Source organism: Bombina bombina, chromosome 2 (genome assembly GCF_027579735.1).
Source record: "Bombina bombina isolate aBomBom1 chromosome 2, aBomBom1.pri, whole genome shotgun sequence".
In the NCBI taxonomy this organism is placed as follows: domain Eukaryota; kingdom Metazoa; phylum Chordata; class Amphibia; order Anura; family Bombinatoridae; genus Bombina; species Bombina bombina.
Genome location: NC_069500.1, coordinates 347,391,713 through 347,412,231, shown reverse-complemented (window position 1 = coordinate 347,412,231; position 20,519 = coordinate 347,391,713). Strand labels below are relative to the sequence as shown.

At 41.4% G+C, this 20,519-nt stretch overlaps 1 protein-coding gene across 1 annotated transcript in view; it reads right to left on the bottom strand.

The window, feature by feature from the left end:
• Nucleotides 1–20,519, bottom strand: part of ALDH2 (aldehyde dehydrogenase 2 family member) — a 291,434-nt gene that overhangs the window by 110,008 nt on the left and 160,907 nt on the right. Inside the window, exon 7 of the mRNA XM_053699758.1 lies at nucleotides 13,636–13,749. Within this exon, the coding sequence (XP_053555733.1) occupies nucleotides 13,636–13,749 (114 nt within the window). The remainder of the gene's footprint in view (nucleotides 1–13,635; nucleotides 13,750–20,519) is intronic.

The window sequence follows — 20,519 nt, the reverse complement described above, 5'->3', positions numbered from 1 at the left end:
TAACCCCCAATTCAGATCCCTGAGAGGGTACATCGGAAATAGCCAACAACGCATCAGAGTGATCAGCATTCATATTGTCCTCTGTCCTACTGCGTTTACCCTGTAACACTGGCAACTTAGATAACACCTCTGTAAGGGTAGTTGATATAACTGCAGCCATATCCTGCAGAGTAAATGAGTTGGACACGGTTGAAGAACCAGGCGTCGCTTGGGTGGGCGTTAGAGGTTGTGACGCTTAGGGAGAAACTGGCGGTACACTCCGATTCCCTTCAGCCTGAGAATCATCTTTACACACATTTTCTTTACATAAAATTTGTGCTATGCATTGTAAGGCCCTCTCAGTACAAGAGGGACAAAAAGTTAGAGGGGGTTAAACAGTGGCATCTAAACACATAGAACAAGTAGTTTCCTCCTCACTGTACATGTTAAACAGACTAGCAGTACTGATAATAGTCGTACCTTACATAAATTATGTTTTCTTTCATGTAATTAGCAAGAGTCCATGAGCTAGTGACGTATGGGATAATGATTACCCAAGATGTGGATCTTTCCACACAAGAGTCACTAGAGAGGGAGGGATAAAATAAAGACAGCCAATTCCTGCTGAAAATAATCCACACCCAAAATAAGTTTAATGAAAAACATAAACAGAAGATTCAAACTGAAACCGCTGCCTGAAGTACTTTTCTACCAAAAACTGCTTCAGAGGAGGAAAATACATCAAAATGGTAGAATTTAGTAAAGGTATGCAAAGAGGACCAAGTTGCTGCTTTGCAAATCTGATCAATCGAAGCTTCATTCCTAAACGCCCAGGAAGTAGAAATTGACCTAGTAGAATGAGCTGTAATCCTTTGAGGCGGAGTTTTACCCGACTCAACATAGGCATGATGATTTAAAGATTTCAACCAAGATGCCAAAGAAATGGCAGAAGCTTTCTGGCCTTTTCTAGAACCGGAAAAGATAACAAATAAACTAGAAGTCTTTCGGAAAGACTTAGTAGCTTCAACATAATATTTCAAAGCTCTAACAACATCCAAAGAATGCAACGATTTCTCCATAGAATTCTTAGGATTAGGACATAATGAAGGAACCACAATTTCTCTACTAATGTTGTTGGAATTCACAACTTTAGGTAAAAATTCAAAAGAAGTTCGCAACACCGCCTTATCCTGATGAAAAATCAGAAAAGGAGACTCACAAGAAAGAGCAGATAATTCAGAGACTCTTCTGGCAGAAGAGATCGCCAAAAGGAACAAAACTTTCCAAGAAAGTAATTTAATGTCCAATGAATGCATAGGTTCAAACGGAGGAGCTTGAAGAGCCCCCAGAACCAAATTCAAACTCCAAGGAGGAGAAATTGACTTAATGACAGGTTTTATACGAACCAAAGCTTGTACAAAACAATGAATATCAGGAAGATTAGCAATCTTTCTGTGAAAAAGAACAGAAAGAGCAGAGATTTGTCCTTTCAAAGAACTTGCGGATAAACCTTTATCTAAACCATCCTGAAGAAACTGTAAAATTCTCGGAATTCTAAAAGAATGCCAAGAAAAATGATGAGAAAGACACCAAGAAATATAAGTCTTCCAGACTCTATAATATATCTCTCTAGATACAGATTTACGAGCCTGTAACATAGTATTAATCACAGAGTCAGAGAAACCTCTTTGACCAAGAATCAAGCGTTCAATCTCCATACCTTTAAATTTAAGGATTTGAGATCCTGATGGAAAAAAGGACCTTGCGACAGAAGGTCTGGTCTTAGCGGAAGAGTCCACGGATGGCAAGAGGCCATCCGGACAAGATCCGCATACCAAAACCTGTGAGGCCATGCCAGAGCTACCAACAGAACAAACGAGCATTCCTTCAGAATCTTGGAGATTACTCTTGGAAGAAGAACTAGAGGCGGAAAGATATAGGCAGGATGATACTTCCAAGGAAGTGATAATGCATCCACTGCTTCCGCCTGAGGATCCCGGGATCTGGACAGATACCTGGGAAGTTTCTTGTTTAGATGAGACGCCATCAGATCTATTTCTGGAAGCTCCCACATTTGAACAATCTGAAGAAATACCTCTGGGTGAAGAGACCATTCGCCCGGATGCAACGTTTGGCGACTGAGATAATCCGCTTCCCAATTGTCTATACCTGGGATATGAACCGCAGAGATTAGACAGGAGCTGGATTCCGCCCAAACCAAAATTCGAGATACTTCTTTCATAGCCAGAGGACTGAGTCCCTCCTTGATGATTGATGTATGCCACAGTTGTGACATTGTCTGTCTGAAAACAAATGAACGATTCTCTCTTCAGAAGAGGCCAAAACTGAAGAGCTCTGAAAATTGCACGGAGTTCCAAAATATTGATCGGTAATCTCACCTCCTGAGATTCCCAAACTCCTTGTGCCGTCAGAGATCCCCACACAGCTCCCCAACCTGTGAGACTTGCATCTGTTGAAATTACAGTCCAGGTCGGAAGCACAAAAGAAGCCCCCTGAACTAAACGATGGTGATCTGTTCACCACGTCAGAGAGTGTCGTACAATCGGTTTTAAAGATATTAATTGAGATATCTTTGTGTAATCCTTGCACCATTGATTCAGCATACAGAGCTGAAGAGGTCGCATGCGAAAACGAGCAAAGGGGATCGCGTCCGATGCAGCAGTCATAAGACCTAGAATTTCCATGCATAAGGCTACCAAAAGGAATGATTGTGACTGAAGGTTTCGACAAGCTGAGATCAATTTTAGACGTCTCTTGTCTGTCAAAGACAGAGTCATGGACACTGAATCTATCTGGAAACCCAGAAAGGTTACCCTTGTCTGAGGAGTCAATGAACTTTTTGGTGAATTGATCCTCCAACCATGATCTTGAAGAAACAACACAAGTCGATTCGTATGAGATTCTGCTAAATGTAAAGACTGAGCAAGTACCAAGATATCGTCCAAATAAGGAAATACCACAATACCCTGTTCTCTGATTACAGACAGAAGGGCACCGAGAACCTTTGTAAAAATTCTTGGAGCTGTAGCTAGGCCAAACGGCAGAGCCACAAACTGGTAATGCTTGTCCAGAAAAAGAGAATCTCAGGAACTGATAATGATCTGGATGAATCGGAATATGCAGATATGCATCCTGTAAATCTATTGTGGACATATAATGCCCTTGCTGAACAAAAGGCAAGATAGTCCTTACAGTTACCATTTTGAACGTTGGTATCCTTACATAACGATTCAATATTTTTAGATCCAGAACTGGTCTGAAGGAATTCTCCTTCTTTGGTACAATGAAGAGATTTGAATAAAACCCCATCCCCTGTTCCAGAACTGGAACTGGCATAATTACTCCAGCCAACTCAATATCTGAAACACAATTCAGAAATGCTTGAGCTTTCACTGGATTTACTGGGACACGGGAAAGAAAAAAATCTCTTTGCAGGAGGTCTCATCTTGAAACCAATTCTGTACCCTTCTGAAACAATGTTCTGAATCCAAAGATTGTGAACAGAATTGATCCAAATTTCTTTGAAAAAACGTAACCTGCCCCCTACCAGCTGAGCTGGAATGAGGGCCGCACCTTCATGTGGACTTAGAAGCTGGCTTTGCCTTTCTAGAAGGCTTGGATTTATTCCAGACTGGAGATGGTTTCCAAACTGAAACTGCTCCTGAGGATGAAGGATCAGGCTTTTGTTCTTTGTTGAAACGAAAGGAACGAAAACGATTATTAGCCCTGTTCTTACCCTTAGATTTTTTATCCTGTGGTAAAAAAGTTCCTTTCCCACCAGTAACAGTTGAGATAATAGAATCCAACTGAGAACCAAATAATTTGTTACCCTGGAAAGAAATGGAAAGTAGAGTTGATTTAGAAGCCATATCAGCATTCCAAGTTTTAAGCCATAAAGCTCTTCTAGCTAAAATAGCTAGAGACATAAACCTGACATCAACTCTGATAATATCAAAAATGGCATCACAGATAAAATTATTAGCATGTTGAAGAAGAATAATATTATGAGAATCATGATCTGTTACTTGTTGCGCTAAAGTTTCCAACCAAAAAGTTGAAGCTGCAGCAACATCCGCCAATGATATAGCAGGTCTAAGAAGATTACCTGAACACAGATAAGCTTTTCTTAGAAAGGATTCAATTTTCCTATCTAAAGGATCCTTAAACGAAGTACCATCTGACGTAGGAATAGTAGTCCGTTTAGCAAGGGTAGAAATAGCCCCATCAACTCTAGGGATTTTGTCCCAAAATTCTAATCTGTCAGACGGCACAGGATATAATTGCTTAAAACGTTTAGAAGGAGTAAATGAATTACCCAATTTATCCCATTCTCTGGAAATTACTTCAGAAATAGCATTAGGAACAGGAAAAACTTCTGGAATAACCACAGGAGATTTAAAGACCTTATCTAAACGTTTAGAATTAGTATCAAGAGGACCAGAATCCTCAATTTCTAAAGCAATTAGTACTTCTTTAAGTAAAGAACGAATAAATTCCATTTTAAATAAATATGAAGATTTATCAGCATCAATCTCTGAGACAGAATCCTCTGAACCAGAAGAGTCATCAGAATGATGATGTTCATTTAAAAATTCATCTGTATAAAGAGAAGTTTTAAAAGATTTTTTTATGTTTACTAGAAGGAGGAATAACAGACATAGCCTTCTTGATGGATTCAGAAACAAAATCTCTTATGTTATCAGGAACATTCTGAACCTTAGATGTTGATGGAACTGCAACAGGTAAAGGTACATTACTAAAGGAAATATTATCTGCATTAACAAGTTTGTCATGACAATTAATACAAACAACAGCTGGAGGAATAGCTACCAAAAGTTTACAGCAGATACACTTAGCTTTGGTAGTTCCAGCACTAGGCAGCGATTTTCCTGAAGTATCTTCTGACTCGGATGCAACATGAGACATCTTGCAATATGTAAGAGAAAAAACAACATATAAAGCAAAATAGATCAAATTCCTTAAATGACAGTTTCAGGAATGGGAAAAAAACAGAATTTATGTTTACCTGATAAATTACTTTCTCCAACGGTGTGTCCGGTCCACGGCGTCATCCTTACTTGTGGGATATTCTCTTCCCCAACAGGAAATGGCAAAGAGCCCAGCAAAGCTGGTCACATGATACCTCCTAGGCTCCGCCTTCCCCAGTCATTCGACCGACGTAAAGGAGGAATATTTGCATAGGAGAAACCATATGATACCGTGGTGACTGTAGCTAAAGAAAATAAATTATCAGACCTGATTAAAAAACCAGGGCGGGCCGTGGACCGGACACACCGTTGGAGAAATTAATTTATCAGGTAAACATAAATTCTGTTTTCTCCAACATTGGTGTGTCCGGTCCACGGCGTCATCCTTACTTGTGGGAACCAATACCAAAGCTTTAGGACACGGATGAAGGGAGGGAGCAAATCAGGTCACCTAGATGGAAGGCACCACGGCTTGCAAAACCTTTCTCCCAAAAATAGCCTCAGAAGAAGCAAAAGTATCAAACTTGTAAAATTTAGTAAAAGTGTGCAGTGAAGACCAAGTCGCTGCCTTACATATCTGATCAACAGAAGCCTCGTTCTTGAAGGCCCATGTGGAAGCCACAGCCCTAGTGGAATGAGCTGTGATTCTTTCAGGAGGCTGCCGTCCGGCAGTCTCGTAAGCCAATCTGATGATGCTTTTAATCCAAAAAGAGAGAGAGGTAGAAGTTGCTTTTTGACCTCTCCTTTTACCAGAATAAACAACAAACAAGGAAGATGTTTGTCTAAAATCCTTTGTAGCATCTAAATAGAATTTTAGAGCACGAACAACATCCAAATTGTGCAACAAACGTTCCTTCTTTGAAACTGGATTCGGACACAAAGAAGGCACGACTATCTCCTGGTTAATGTTTTTGTTAGAAACAACTTTCGGAAGAAAACCAGGTTTAGTACGTAAAACCACCTTATCTGCATGGAACACCAGATAAGGAGGAGAACACTGCAGAGCAGATAATTCTGAAACTCTTCTAGCAGAAGAAATTGCAACCAAAAACAAAACTTTCCAAGATAATAACTTAATATCAACGGAATGTAAGGGTTCAAACGGAACCCCCTGAAGAACTGAAAGAACTAAATTGAGACTCCAAGGAGGAGTCAAAGGTTTGTAAACAGGCTTGATTCTAACCAGAGCCTGAACAAAGGCTTGAACATCTGGCACAGCTGCCAGCTTTTTGTGAAGTAACACAGACAAGGCAGAAATCTGTCCCTTCAAGGAACTTGCAGATAATCCTTTCTCCAAACCTTCTTGAAGAAAGGATAGAATCTTAGGAATTTTTACCTTGTCCCAAGGGAATCCTTTAGATTCACACCAACAGATATATTTTTTCCATATTTTGTGGTAAATTTTTCTAGTTACAGGCTTTCTGGCCTGAACAAGAGTATCAATGACAGAATCTGAGAACCCTCGCTTTGATAAGATCAAGCGTTCAATCTCCAAGCAGTCAGTTGGAGTGAGACCAGATTCGGATGTTCGAACGGACCTTGAACAAGAAGGTCTCGTCTCAAAGGTAGCTTCCATGGTGGAGCCGATGACATATTCACCAGGTCTGCATACCAAGTCCTGCGTGGCCACGCAGGAGCTATCAAGATCACTGATGCCCTCTCCTGATTGATCCTGGCTACCAGCCTGGGAATGAGAGGAAACGGCGGGAATACATAAGCTAGTTTGAAGGTCCAAGGTGCTACTAGTGCATCTACTAGAGTCGCCTTGGGATCCCTGGATCTGGACCCGTAGCAAGGAACCTTGAAGTTCTGACGAGAGGCCATCAGATCCATGTCTGGAATGCCCCACAATTGAGTAATTTGGGCAAAGATTTCCGGATGGAGTTCCCACTCCCCCGGATGAAATGTCTGACGACTCAGAAAATCCGCTTCCCAATTTTCCACTCCTGGGATGTGGATTGCAGACAAGTGGCAGGAGTGAGTCTCCGCCCAATGAATGATTTTGGTCACTTCTTCCATCGCCAGGGAACTCCTTGTTCCCCCCTGATGGTTGATATACGCAACAGTCATGTTGTCTGATTGAAACCGTATGAACTTGGCCTTTGCTAGCTGAGGCCAAGCCTTGAGAGCATTGAATATCGCTCTCAGTTCCAGAATATTTATCGGGAGAAGAGATTCTTCCCGAGACCAAAGACCCTGAGCTTTCAGGGGTCCCCAGACCGCGCCCCAGCCCACCAGACTGGCGTCGGTCGTGACAATGACCCACTCTGGTCTGCGGAAGCTCATCCCCTGTGACAGGTTGTCCAGGGACAGCCACCAACGGAGTGAATCTCTGGTCCTCTGATCTACTTGTATCGTCGGAGACAAGTCTGTATAGTCCCCATTCCACTGACTGAGCATGCACAGTTGTAATGGTCTTAGATGAATTCGCGCAAAAGGAACTATGTCCATTGCCGCTACCATCAAACCTATTACTTCCATGCACTGCGCTATGGAAGGAAGAGGAACAGAATGAAGTATTTGACAAGAGTTTAGAAGTTTTGATTTTCTGGCCTCTGTCAGAAAAATCCTCATTTCTAAGGAGTCTATTATTGTTCCCAAGAAGGGAACCCTTGTTGACGGAGATAGAGAACTTTTTTCTACGTTCACTTTCCACCCGTGAGATCTGAGAAAGGCCAGGACAATGTCCGTGTGAGCCTTTGCTTGAGGAAGGGACGACGCTTGAATCAGAATGTCGTCCAAGTAAGGTACTACTGCAATGCCCCTTGGTCTTAGCACCGCTAGAAGGGACCCTAGTACCTTTGTGAAAATTCTTGGAGCAGTGGCTAATCCGAACGGAAGTGCCACAAACTGGAAATGCTTGTCCAGGAATGCGAACCTTAGGAACCGATGATGTTCCTTGTGGATAGGAATATGTAGATACGCATCCTTTAAATCCACCGTGGTCATGAATTGACCTTCCTGGATGGAAGGAAGAATTGTTTGAATGGTTTCCATTTTGAACGATGGAACCTTGAGAAACTCGTTTAGGATCTTGAGTTCTAAGATTGGTCTGAATGTTCCCTCTTTTTTGGGAACTACGAACAGATTGGAGTAGAACCCCATCCCTTGTTCTCCTAATGGAACAGGATGAATCACTCCCATTTTTAACAGGTCTTCTACACAATGTAAGAATGCCTGTTTTTTTATGTGGTCTGAAGACAATTGAGACCTGTGGAACCTCCCCCTTGGGGGAAGCCCCTTGAATTCCAGAAGATAACCTTGGGAGACTATTTCTAGTGCCCAAGGATCCAGAACATCTCTTGCCCAAGCCTGAGCGAAGAGAGAGAGTCTGCCCCCCACCAGATCCGGTCCCGGATCGGGGGCCAACATCTCATGCTGTCTTGGTAGCAGTGGCAGGTTTCTTGGCCTGCTTTCCTTTGTTCCAGCCTTGCATTGGTCTCCAGGCTGGCTTGGCTTGAGAAGTATTACCCTCTTGCTTAGAGGACGTAGCACTTGGGGCTGGTCCGTTTCTGCGAAAGGGACGAAAATTAGGTTTATTTTTGGCCTTGAAAGACCTATCCTGAGGAAGGGCGTGGCCCTTGCCCCCAGTGATATCAGAGATAATCTCTTTCAAGTCAGGGCCAAACAGCGTTTTCCCCTTGAAAGGAATGTTAAGCAATTTGTTCTTGGAAGACGCATCCGCTGACCAAGATTTTAGCCAAAGCGCTCTGCGCGCCACAATAGCAAAACCAGAATTCTTCGCCGCTAACCTAGCCAATTGCAAAGTGGCGTCTAGGGTGAAAGAATTAGCCAATTTGAGAGCATGAATTCTGTCCATAATCTCCTCATAAGAAGAAGAATTATTATTGAGCGCCTTTTCTAGTTCATCGAACCAGAAACACGCTGCTGTAGTGACAGGAACAATGCATGAAATTGGTTGTAGAAGGTAACCTTGCTGAACAAACATCTTTTTAAGCAAACCTTCTAATTTTTTATCCATAGGATCTTTGAAAGCACAACTATCTTCTATGGGTATAGTGGTGCGTTTGTTTAGAGTAGAAACCGCCTCCTCGACCTTGGGGACTGTCTGCCATAAGTCCTTTCTGGGGTCGACCATAGGAAACAATTTTTTAAATATGGGGGGAGGAACGAAAGGTATACCGGGCCTTTCCCATTCTTTATTTACAATGTCCGCCACCCGCTTGGGTATAGGAAAAGCTTCGGGGGGCCCCGGGACCTCTAGGAACTTGTCCATTTTACATAGTTTCTCTGGAATGACCAAATTCTCACAATCATCCAGAGTAGATAACACCTCCTTAAGCAGAGCGCGGAGATGTTCCAATTTAAATTTAAATGTAATCACATCAGGTTCAGCTTGTTGAGAAATTTTCCCTGAATCTGAAATTTCTCCCTCAGACAAAACCTCCCTGGCCCCCTCAGACTGGTGTAGGGGCGCTTCAGAACCAATATCATCAGCGTCCTCATGCTCTTCAGTATTTTCTAAAACAGAGCAGTCGCGCTTTCGCTGATAAGTGGGCATTTTGGCTAAAATGTTTTTGATAGAATTATCCATTACAGCCGTTAATTGTTGCATAGTAAGGAGTATTGGCGCACTAGATGTACTAGGGGCCTCCTGTGTGGGCAAGACTGGCGTAGATGAAGGAGGGGATGATGCAGTACCATGCTTACTCCCCTCACTTGAGGAATCATCTTGGGCATCATTTTCTCTAAATTTTGTGTCACATAAATCACATCTATTTAAATGAGAAGGAACCTTGGCTTCCCCACATTCAGAACACAGTCTATCTGGTAGTTCAGACATGTTAAACAGGCATAAACTTGATAACAAAGTACAAAAAACGTTTTAAAATAAACCGTTACTGTCACTTTAAATTTTAAACTGAACACACTTTATTACTGAAATTGTGAAAAAGTATGAAGGAATTGTTCAAAATTCACCAAAATTTCACCACAGTGTCTTAAAGCCTTAAAAGTATTGCACACCAAATTTGGAAGCTTTAACCCTTAAAATAACGGAACCGGAGCCGTTTTTATATTTAACCCCTTTACAGTCCCTGGTATCTGCTTTGCTGAGACCCAACCAAGCCCAAAGGGGAATACGATACCAAATGACGCCTTCAGAAAGTCTTTTCTATGTATCAGAGCTCCTCACACATGCATCTGCATGTCATGCTTCCCAAAAACAAGTGCGCAATAGAGGCGCGAAAATGAGACTCTGCCTATGATTAGGGAAAGCCCCTAGAGAATAAGGTGTCCAATACAGTGCCTGCCGGTTATTTTACATAATTCCCAAGATTAAAATAATTCCTCAAGGCTATGGAGTATAAAATATGCTTATATATAAATCTATTTAGCCCAGAAAATGTCTACAGTCTTAAAAGCCCTTGTGAAGCCCTTTTTTTCTTTCTGTAATAAAAATGGCTTACCGGATCCCATAGGGAAAATGACAGCTTCCAGCATTACATCGTCTTGTTAGAATGCGTCATACCTCAAGCAGCAAAAGTCTGCTCACTGTTCCCCCAACTGAAGTTAATTCCTCTCAACAGTCCTGTGTGGAAACAGCCATCGATTTTAGTAACGGTTGCTAAAATCATTTTCCTCTTACAAACAGAAATCTTCATCTCTTTTCTGTTTCAGAGTAAATAGTACATACCAGCACTATTTTAAAATAACAAACTCTTGATTGAATAATAAAAACTACAGTTAAACACTAAAAAACTCTAAGCCATCTCCGTGGAGATGTTGCCTGTACAACGGCAAAGAGAATGACTGGGGAAGGCGGAGCCTAGGAGGGATCATGTGACCAGCTTTGCTGGGCTCTTTGCCATTTCCTGTTGGGGAAGAGAATATCCCACAAGTAAGGATGACGCCGTGGACCGGACACACCTATGTTGGAGAAAATGCCAACGAACAAGCTTCTAGCAACCAGAAGCAAAGAAAAAATGAACTTAAATAATGTGGAGACAAAAGCGATGCCTATATTTTTTGGCGCCAAATAAGACGCCCACATTATTTGGCGCCTAAATGCTTTTTTGGCGCCAAATATGACGCCACATCCGGAACGCCGACATTTTTGGCGCAAAAGAACGTAAAAAATGACGCAACTTCCGGCGACACGTATGACGCCGGAAACAGAAAAGATTTTTTGCGCCAAAAAAGTCCGCGCCAAGAATGACGCAATAAAATGAAGCATTTTCAGCCCCCGCGAGCCTAACAGCCCACAGGGAAAAAGTCAAATTTTTTAAGGTAAGAAAAAATAATTGATTCAAGTGCATTATCCCAAATATGAAACTGACTGTCTGAAAATAAGGAAAGTTGAACATCCTCAGACAAGGCAAATAAATGTTTGAATACATATATTTAGAACTTTATAAACAAAGTGCCCAGCCATAGCTTAGAGTGTCACAGAAAATAAGACTTACTTACCCCAGGACACTCATCTACATGTTTGTAGAAAGCCAAACCAGTACTGAAACGAAAATCATCAGAGGTAATGGTATATATAAGAGTATATCGTCGATCTGAAAAGGGAGGTAAGAGATGAATCTCTACGACCGATAACAGAGAACCTATGAAATAGACCCCGTAGAAGGAGATCACTGCATTCAAAATAGGCAATACTCTCCTCACATCTCTCTGACATTCACTGCACGCTGAGAGGAAAACCGGGCTCCAACTTGCTGCGGAGCGCATATCAACGTAGAATCTAGCACAAACTTACTTCACCACCTCCATAGCATTACCGAGTCTTGTTAGAAATGTGTCATACCTCAAGCAGCAAAGTCTGCCCACTGTTTCCCCCAACTGAAGTTACTTCATCTCAACAGTCCTGTGTGGAAACAGCTATCGATTTTAGTAACGGTTGCTAAAATCATTTTCCTCTTACAAACAGAAATCTTCATCTCTTTTCTGTTTCAGAGTAAATAGTACATACCAGCACTATTTTAAAATAACAAACTCTTGATTGAAGAACAAAAACTACATTTAAACACCAAAAAACTCTAAGCCATCTCCGTGGAGATGTTGCCTGTGCAACGGCAAAGAGAATGACTGGGGTAGGTGGAGCCTAGGAGGGACTATATGGCCAGCTTTGCTGGGCTCTTTGCCATTTCCTGTTGGGGAGGAGAATATCCCACAAGTAAGGATGACGCCGTGGACCGGACACACCTATGTTGGAGAAATAAGCTTACTTACTTACCCCAGGACACTCATCTACATGTTTGTAGAAAGCCAAACCAGTACTGAAACGAAAATCAGCAGAGGTAATGGTATATATATATAAGAGTATATCGTCGATCTGAAAAGGGAGGTAAGAGATGAATCTCTACGACTGATAACAGAGAACCTATGAAATAGACCCCGTAGAAGGAGATCACTGCATTCAAATAGGCAATACTCTCCTCACATCCCTCTGACATTCACTGCACGCTGAGAGGAAAACCGGGCTCCAACTTGCTGCGGAGCGCATATCAACGTAGAATCTAGCACAAACTTACTTCACCACCTCCATAGGAGGCAAAGTTTGTAAAACTGAATTGTGGGTGTGGTGAGGGGTGTATTTATAGGCATTTTGAGGTTTGGGAAACTTTGCCCCTCCTGGTAGGACTGTATATCCCATACGTCACTAGCTCATGGACTCTTGCTAATTACATGAAAGAAATATGTCTCCACTTCTCCTTGTGAAGCAATAGACTGACGATTTCCCCCTGAGGAAAATAGCACTCTGGCACTATTTTAAAATAAAAAACTTCCTGATTGAAGAATCTAAACTAACACCTCACTTTACCTCTTCCTATTACTAACACAGGCAAAGAGAATGACTGGGGGTGGAGGGAAGGGAGGGGCTATATATACAGCTCTGCTGCTGTGCTCTTTGCCACTCCCTGTTAGCAGGAGGTTAATATCCCACAAGTAAGGATGAAATCCGTGGACTCGTCAATTTGTAGAAGAAAGTGACTTGACACAGGAGCCGTAATCCAGTGATTTTGAGAGCTGTGTCTCCAGGATTAAAATTTGCTTGATCCGGCATCTTCTTTAGCATAACATGAGCATATCTTGATAAAATGTATAATCTTTAGTAAGAGATCAATATAATTTGAGCTCCCGGATTGTAGGAGCGTAACCTCCGTTTAGGTGCCAGTATATTTCTGCAACCAATGTATTGCTTTATAACTTTATCTCAAGTGTTGCCTCAATGCATATTATTTATATTAGAATATTGAACATTACTAATGCCATTTATATACTAGAATATATTTGACATGTGGTGCCTGAGCAATGCGTTTTTAATTTTTTATTCAAAGTATTAATGTGTGGATATGTTGTTGATCTCTATTATAGTTAATATGTCATAATTAGAAGTTAAATTTAATCAATGTTTAAAACAAGTATTAACACATTTGCATATTGTTATTTTGTAGCTAACAAAAAGTTAGTAATTTCTACAGACTTAGTTAATCTAACTATAACCTTATTCAAGTTTAACTGCAAATGGTTACCGTTAAGAATGGACACAGATACATCTCTAAATGAAAGTTTTATATTAAGGCTATATTCTGCAATATTTCGGAAAATAAAATGCAAGAAGGTTACAATGCCCTCTTCTAAAAGTAACTTTAAAATTTAATGGCAACAGATTAATTACCTCTGTGGAACCAGTGAAAGCAACTTTATCAACATCCATATGGGAGGATATGGCAGAACCTGCAGTTGGACCCATCCCTGTAATTATATTCACAACACCAGGTGGAAATCCAGCCTTTAAAAAAAAAAAAAAAAAAAAGAGATGATGCTTGTGGTTAAGTTTATGATACATAGAGCCAAAAAAAAAAAAAAAGATTAGACTATTTATATGGGATTAGTACATTCACAAGTTTATGAAGCTGCAGCATTTGTCCTAGTAAAATCCTAGAATTTATTTTAAAAATTAGGTTACAATGCTTTAGAATTCTGCAGGAATCCAAAATTAAAGGGACACTCAAGTCAAAACTAAACATTAATCGGAGCACATCATTTTTAAAACTTTCCTAGTCACTTACATTATTTGTCTCTTTATTATGTATTTATTGATTACGATATTCTACTGTGTTTAGTATTCCTTTAAATTAGTGCTTGGATTATGTCAATACTGCACTTTTAAAAAAGTATTGTTTCGCAAAACAAATTCTAAAAAAGGAAATTTATTCTTACCTGATAAATCTATTTCTTTTACGATACGACGAGTCTACGGATTTTATCCTTACTTATGGGATGACGCCTCCTGGTCAGCATGAAGTGGCAAAGAGCACCACAGCAGGGCTGTATATATAGCTCCTCCCTTCCCTCCCACCTCCAGTCATTCGACCGAAGTTAGGAAGAGAAAGGAAAAGCCAAGGTGCAGAGGTGACTGAAGTTTAAAAAAATAAAAACTGGTCTTAGAAAAACAGGGTGGGCCGTGGACTCGTCGTATCGTAAAAGAAATAAATTTTATCAGGTAAGCATAAATTTACTTTTCTTTTACAAGATACAAGTCCACGGATTTCATCCTTACTTATGGGATACAATACCAAAGCTATAGGACACAGATGAAAGGGAGGAACAAGACAGGAACCTAAACGGAAGGCACCACTGCTTAAAGAACCTCTCTCCCAAAAACAGCCTCAGATGAAAAAAAAGTATCAAATTTGGAAAAAGTGTGAAGAGACGACCAAGTTGCAGCCTTGCAAATCTGTTCAACAGAAGCATTATTCTTAAATGCCCATGAGGAAGCCACAGCCCTAGTGGAATGAGCCACAATTCTTTCAGGAGGCTGCTGTCCAGCAGTCTCATAAGCCAGACGGATTATACTCTTCAGCCAAAAGGAAAGAGGTAGCCGTAGCTTTCTGGCCCCTACGTTTCCCAGAAAAAAACTACAAACAATGAAGATGATTGCCGAAAATCCTGTTGCCTGCAAGTAAAACTTCAGGGCACGAACCACGTCTAAGTTATGTAACAGACGCTCCTTCTTTGAAGGATTAGGACACAAGGAAGGAACCACAATTTCCTGATTAATATTCTTAGTAGAAACCACCTTAGGAAGAAAACCAGGTTTGGTACGTAAGACCACCTTATCAGAATGAAAAATAAGATGAGGGGAATCACATTGTAAAGCTGAAAGCTCAAACTCTGCGAGCAGAGGAAATAGCAACCAATAACAAAACTTTCCAAGATAACAACTTAATATCTATGGAATGCATACAATCAAACGGAACCCCTTGAAAAACATTAAGAACTAAATTCAAACTCCAAGGAGGAGCAATTGGTTGAAACATGTCTGATTCTAGTTAGAGCCTGACAAAAAGATTGAACATCTGGAACATCTGACAGACATTTGTGTAACAGAAAAGACAAAGCAGAAAGCTGTCCCTTTAAGGAACTTGTTGATAACCCTTTCTCCAATCCTTCTTGGAGAAAAGATAAAATCCTGGGAATCCTAATCCTACTCCACGAGTAGCCCTTGGAATCGCACCAATAAAGATATTTACGCCATATCTTATGGTAAATCTTTCTAGTAACAGGCTTACGAGCCTGAATCAAGGTATCTATGACCGCATCAGAGAACCCTCGCTTAGATAAAATCAAGCGTTCAATCTCCAAGCAGTTAGCTGTAGAGAAACTAGATTCAGGTGATGGAAGGGTCCCTGAATGAGAAGGTCCTGCCTCAATGGAAGCCTCCACGGTGGCAGAGAGGACGTGTCCACTAGATCAGCATACCAAATCCTGCGTGGCCACGCAGGGGCGATTAGAATTACCGAAGCCCTCTCCTGTTTGATCCGAGCAATCACCCGGGGAAGGAGAGCAAACGGTGGAAACACATAAGCTAGGTTGAACGACCAAGGCACTGCCAAGGCGTCTATCAATTTGGACTGATGATCCCTTGTTCTGGATCCGACATCTTGGGAGCTTGGCATTCTGACGAGACGCCATCAGATCCAATTCTGGTCTGCCCCACCTGAGAATCAAAGCGGCAAAGACCTCCGGATGGAGTTACCATTCTCCCGGATGAAACGTCTGTCTGCTCAAAAAGTCCACTTCCCAGTTGTCCACTCCTGGGATGTATATTGCTGACAGATAACAAAAGTGAGCTTCCGCCCACAGAATTATCTTGGATACTTCTGTCATCGCTAAGGAACTTCTTGTCCTTCACGGATGATTGATGTAAGCCACAGTCGTGATGTTGTCCCACTGGAACCAAGCCTGAAGCGCATTGAATATCACTCTTAATTCCAGAATATTGATATGGAGGAGAGACTCCGACCGAGTCCACACACCATGAGTCTTCAGGGAGTTCCAGACTGCACCCCAACCTAGAAGACTGGCGTCCATTGTCACCATTACCCATGAGGGTCTGCGGAAGCACGTCCCTTGGGACAGATGATCCTGCGACAACCACCAAAGAAGAGTCTCTTGTCTCCTGATCTATCTGAGGAGACAAATCTGCATAATCTCCATTCCATTGTCTGAGCATGATCAGTTGTAGAGGTCTGAGATGAAATCGAGCAAACGGAATGATGTCCATTGCCGCTACTATTAATCCAATTGCCTCCATACACTGAGCCACTGAAGGCCGAGGACTGGACTGAAGAGCTCGGCATGTATTCAGAATCTTTAACTTTCTGACCTCCGTCAAGAAAATTTTCATGGACACAGAATCTATCAGCGTTCCCAGGAAGGGAACCCTTGTCTGTGGAACTAGTTAACTCTTTCCTAGATTCACCTTCCACCCGTGAGTCCTTAGAAAGGCCAGAACCATGTCGGTATGCGACTGTCAGTTGATAAGACGATGTCTGGATCAGAATATCGTCCAGATAAGGTGCCACTGCCATACCCCGCAGTCTGAGAACCGCCAGAAGAGACCCTAGAACCTTTGTGAAGATCCTGGGTGCCGTAACCAACCCGAAGGGCAGAGCCACAAACTGAAAATGCTTGTCCAGAAAGGCAAATCTTAGGAACTGTTGATGATCTTTGTGGATAGGAATGTGAAGGTATGCATCCTTTAAGTCCACGGTAGTCATATATTGACCCTTCTGGATCAATGGAAGAATTGTCCGAATAGTCTCCATCTTGAAGGATGGGACTCTGAGAAACTTGTTTAGAGTCTTGAGATCTAAAATGGGTCGAAAAGTTCCCTCTTTTTTGGGAACCATGAAAAGGTTTGAGTAAAACCCCTGCCCCCGTTCTTGTATCGGGACGGGACAAATTACTCCGATAGTAGAGAGGTTGTTTACACAACGCCTCTCTTTATCTGGTCTACAGACAATCGTGAAAGAAGAAACCTTCCCCTTGGGAAGCAATTTTTTTAACTCCAGCTGATACCCTTGAGACACGATTTCCAGTGTCCAGGGATCCTGAACGTCTCTTATACAAGCCTGGACAAAGAGAAAGTCTGCCCCCAACTAGATCCGGTTCCGGATCAGGGGCCGCCCCTTCATGCTGTCTTGGGAGCAGCAGCGGGCTTCTTAGGTTGTTTACCCTTGTTCCAAGCCTGGTTGGGTCTCCAAAATTCCCTTCCTGTTTAGCGGAAGCGGCAGAGGGGACTCTCTTGAAATTTCGAAATGAACGAAAATTACTCTGTCTATTCCTCTGCTTAGAAGGCTTATCCTGAAGTAGTTGATGACCCTTACCTCCCGTAATGTCAGAAATGATCTCTTTCAAGTCAGGCCAGAATAGGGTCTTTCCCTTGAAAGGAATGGTCAAAAGCTTGGATTTAGACGACACATCCGCAGACCAAGATTTTAACCATAAGGCTCTGCGCGCTAAAATGGCAAAATCTGCATTCTTAGCCACCAATTTTGCAATCTGAAAGGCGGCATCTGTAACAAAAGAATTAGCCAGCTTAAGGGCCTTAATTCTGTACATTATTTCCTCTAAAGAAGTCTCGGTCTTCAGAGACTCTTCTAAGGCGTCAAACCAAAAGGTAGCTGCAGTTGTGACTGGCACAATGCAGGCCGTCGGTTGTAGAAGAAACCCTTGATGAACAAATAACTTCTTCAGAAGACCCTCTAACTTTTTATCCATAGGGTCCTTGAAAGCACAACTGTCCTCAATAGGGATAGTCATACGCTTAGCCAGGGAAGAGATAGCTCCCTCCATCTTAGGAACCGTTTGCCAAGAATCCCGAACGGTGTCAGCTATAGGGTACATTTTCTTAAAATTAGGGGAAGGAGAAAACGGGATACCCGGTCTTTCCCATTCCCTCGTAATAAATTCTGAAATTCTCTTAGGAACTGGAAAAATATCAGAATAAGAAGGGACCTCTAAATATTTGTCCATCTTACACAATTTCTCTGGAGGAATCAGTCGCCCAGAGACAGCAAAACCTCCAGCAACATACGGAGGTGTTCAAGCTTAAAATCTAAAGGACATTACGTCCGAATCTGTCTGGGGCAATGCACTTCCTGAATCAGACAATTCCCCTTCAGATAGAATCTCTCTACCTCCCCCTTCAGAGCTCTGGGAGTGTATATCAGAGATTGCCATCAAAGAGTCAGAAGTCGCCTGGACCATCTGATCCGCCCTTCTACTACGTTTGCCTTGTAACACTGCAACTTGGACAAAACCTCTGTAAGAGTAGATGACATAACAGCCGCCATATCCTGCAGAGTAAATGAAGTGGACGTAGTTGATGGCGCCTGAGCAGGTGTTAAAGGTGTGACGCTTGGGGAGAAAGTAGTGGCATACCCTGCGTCTCCTCAAGCTGAGAAGCATCCTTAGGGTTATTTGCATGAAAGAAAATTTGTTCTTTAAACTGTAAAGCCCTCTCAGTACAAGAGGGACAAAATGTAAGAGGGGGTTCCACATTGGCATCTAAGCACATAGAACAAGCCTGTTGCAGTAGATCAGCCAAGAGAAAAAGAAAAACAAGAGCAATATTGGTCATGTCAGATATGAAATAACAAAACAAGTACTGTATCTTTAAATTCTGGAAAATGGCACTGTGCCTTTAAATTTTAAAACAAACATTTTCTGCAGCTTGAACGATAGAGGCTTTTAACAAAAAGATGAAAAACAATCAATACTCTATTGCCAATATCAAAAATATTTGTATCTCAGGAGAATCTAACCCTTATTAGAGTGGCGACTATATTAACCCCTGCACCAAGCCACAGCTTTGCTGTGGCGCCTACCTCACACCAGACAGGATGCGCAACAATCACAGCCTAGGTCCGCTTACTGTATTTCAAGTATTAGACCAAGCAGACCAAGGTACAGGAACCCTCCGTGTATAACGAGTCTGTCCCAGTTAAGAACGGAATAGCAAGTGCGCAACAAAATGTGCGAACGGAAGCCCCGCCCATCATGGGCGGATACAGTCAGAAAAAGCACCGTAATGAAAATACGTCGGGCAGACACGACTTGAATAAGCCAATGTGACCCTCAATCCCAACTCACTATAGGGTCCATCCACACATAAAAGAATAAAGGATCCTTTGTTACCAAATAGTTCCCCAGCGTCAGCCTGTAAAAACATTTGACCCTTGTACAAAAAAAAAACGGGTCACATAACACCAACCCCTCTTGCTTCACTACTCACTGTGTATATAGTGTGCTAAAAGGATACATACAGGGAAATAAACCTTATGTGCAAGCTAGTTACCCCTACTTGTGTTGCAGCAGCTAACGTCAGCCTGTTCTGAGTTACATCTCTCCCAGAAAAAAAAAAAAAAGGCTTTACATACCGTAGTGCTGATCTGGACCTGTCCCACACGATTAAGAGGACTCTTTACATCACCTCCTGTAGGTCTGTGGGGACAAAGAGGGCCTTATGTGATATTCCTATAAGACCATTAGCAGGGCAGCACCAGCAAGGGGAGTGAGTGAGAATAGAGACAAAACTCCTCAGTTCCCCTTGTTGAAACATCTGATGCTCCATCCCTGAGAAAAATAGCACTCACTGGCACTATTTAAAAAACAAACTTGATTGAAGAAACTAAACTAACACCTCACTTTACCTCTTCCTATCACTAACACAGGCAAAGAGAATGACTGGGGGTGGGAGGGAAGGGAGGAGCTATATATATATATATATATATATATATATATATATATATAATATATATATATATATATATATATATATATATATATATATATATATATATATATATATATATATATATATATATATATATATATATATATATATATATATATATATATATATATATATATATATATATATATATATATATATATATATATATATATATATATATATATATATATATATATATATATATATATACATATATATACATATATATACATACACACAGCTCCTGCTGACCAGGAGGCGTAATCCCATAAGGATGAAATCCGTGGACTCATCTTATCTTGTAAAAGAAATAAGAGAATGTGTTGAGAAACATAAGACCAAAGATGGGATAAGGGTAGTCCTGATTGATAAATTAAAAAGGTAATAAATTAAATTTTAGAGCAACATTTGAACCAACCATGTACATATTTTTAAATATTCAGCAATTTTAAATATAAAAACCAAAACAATGCTTT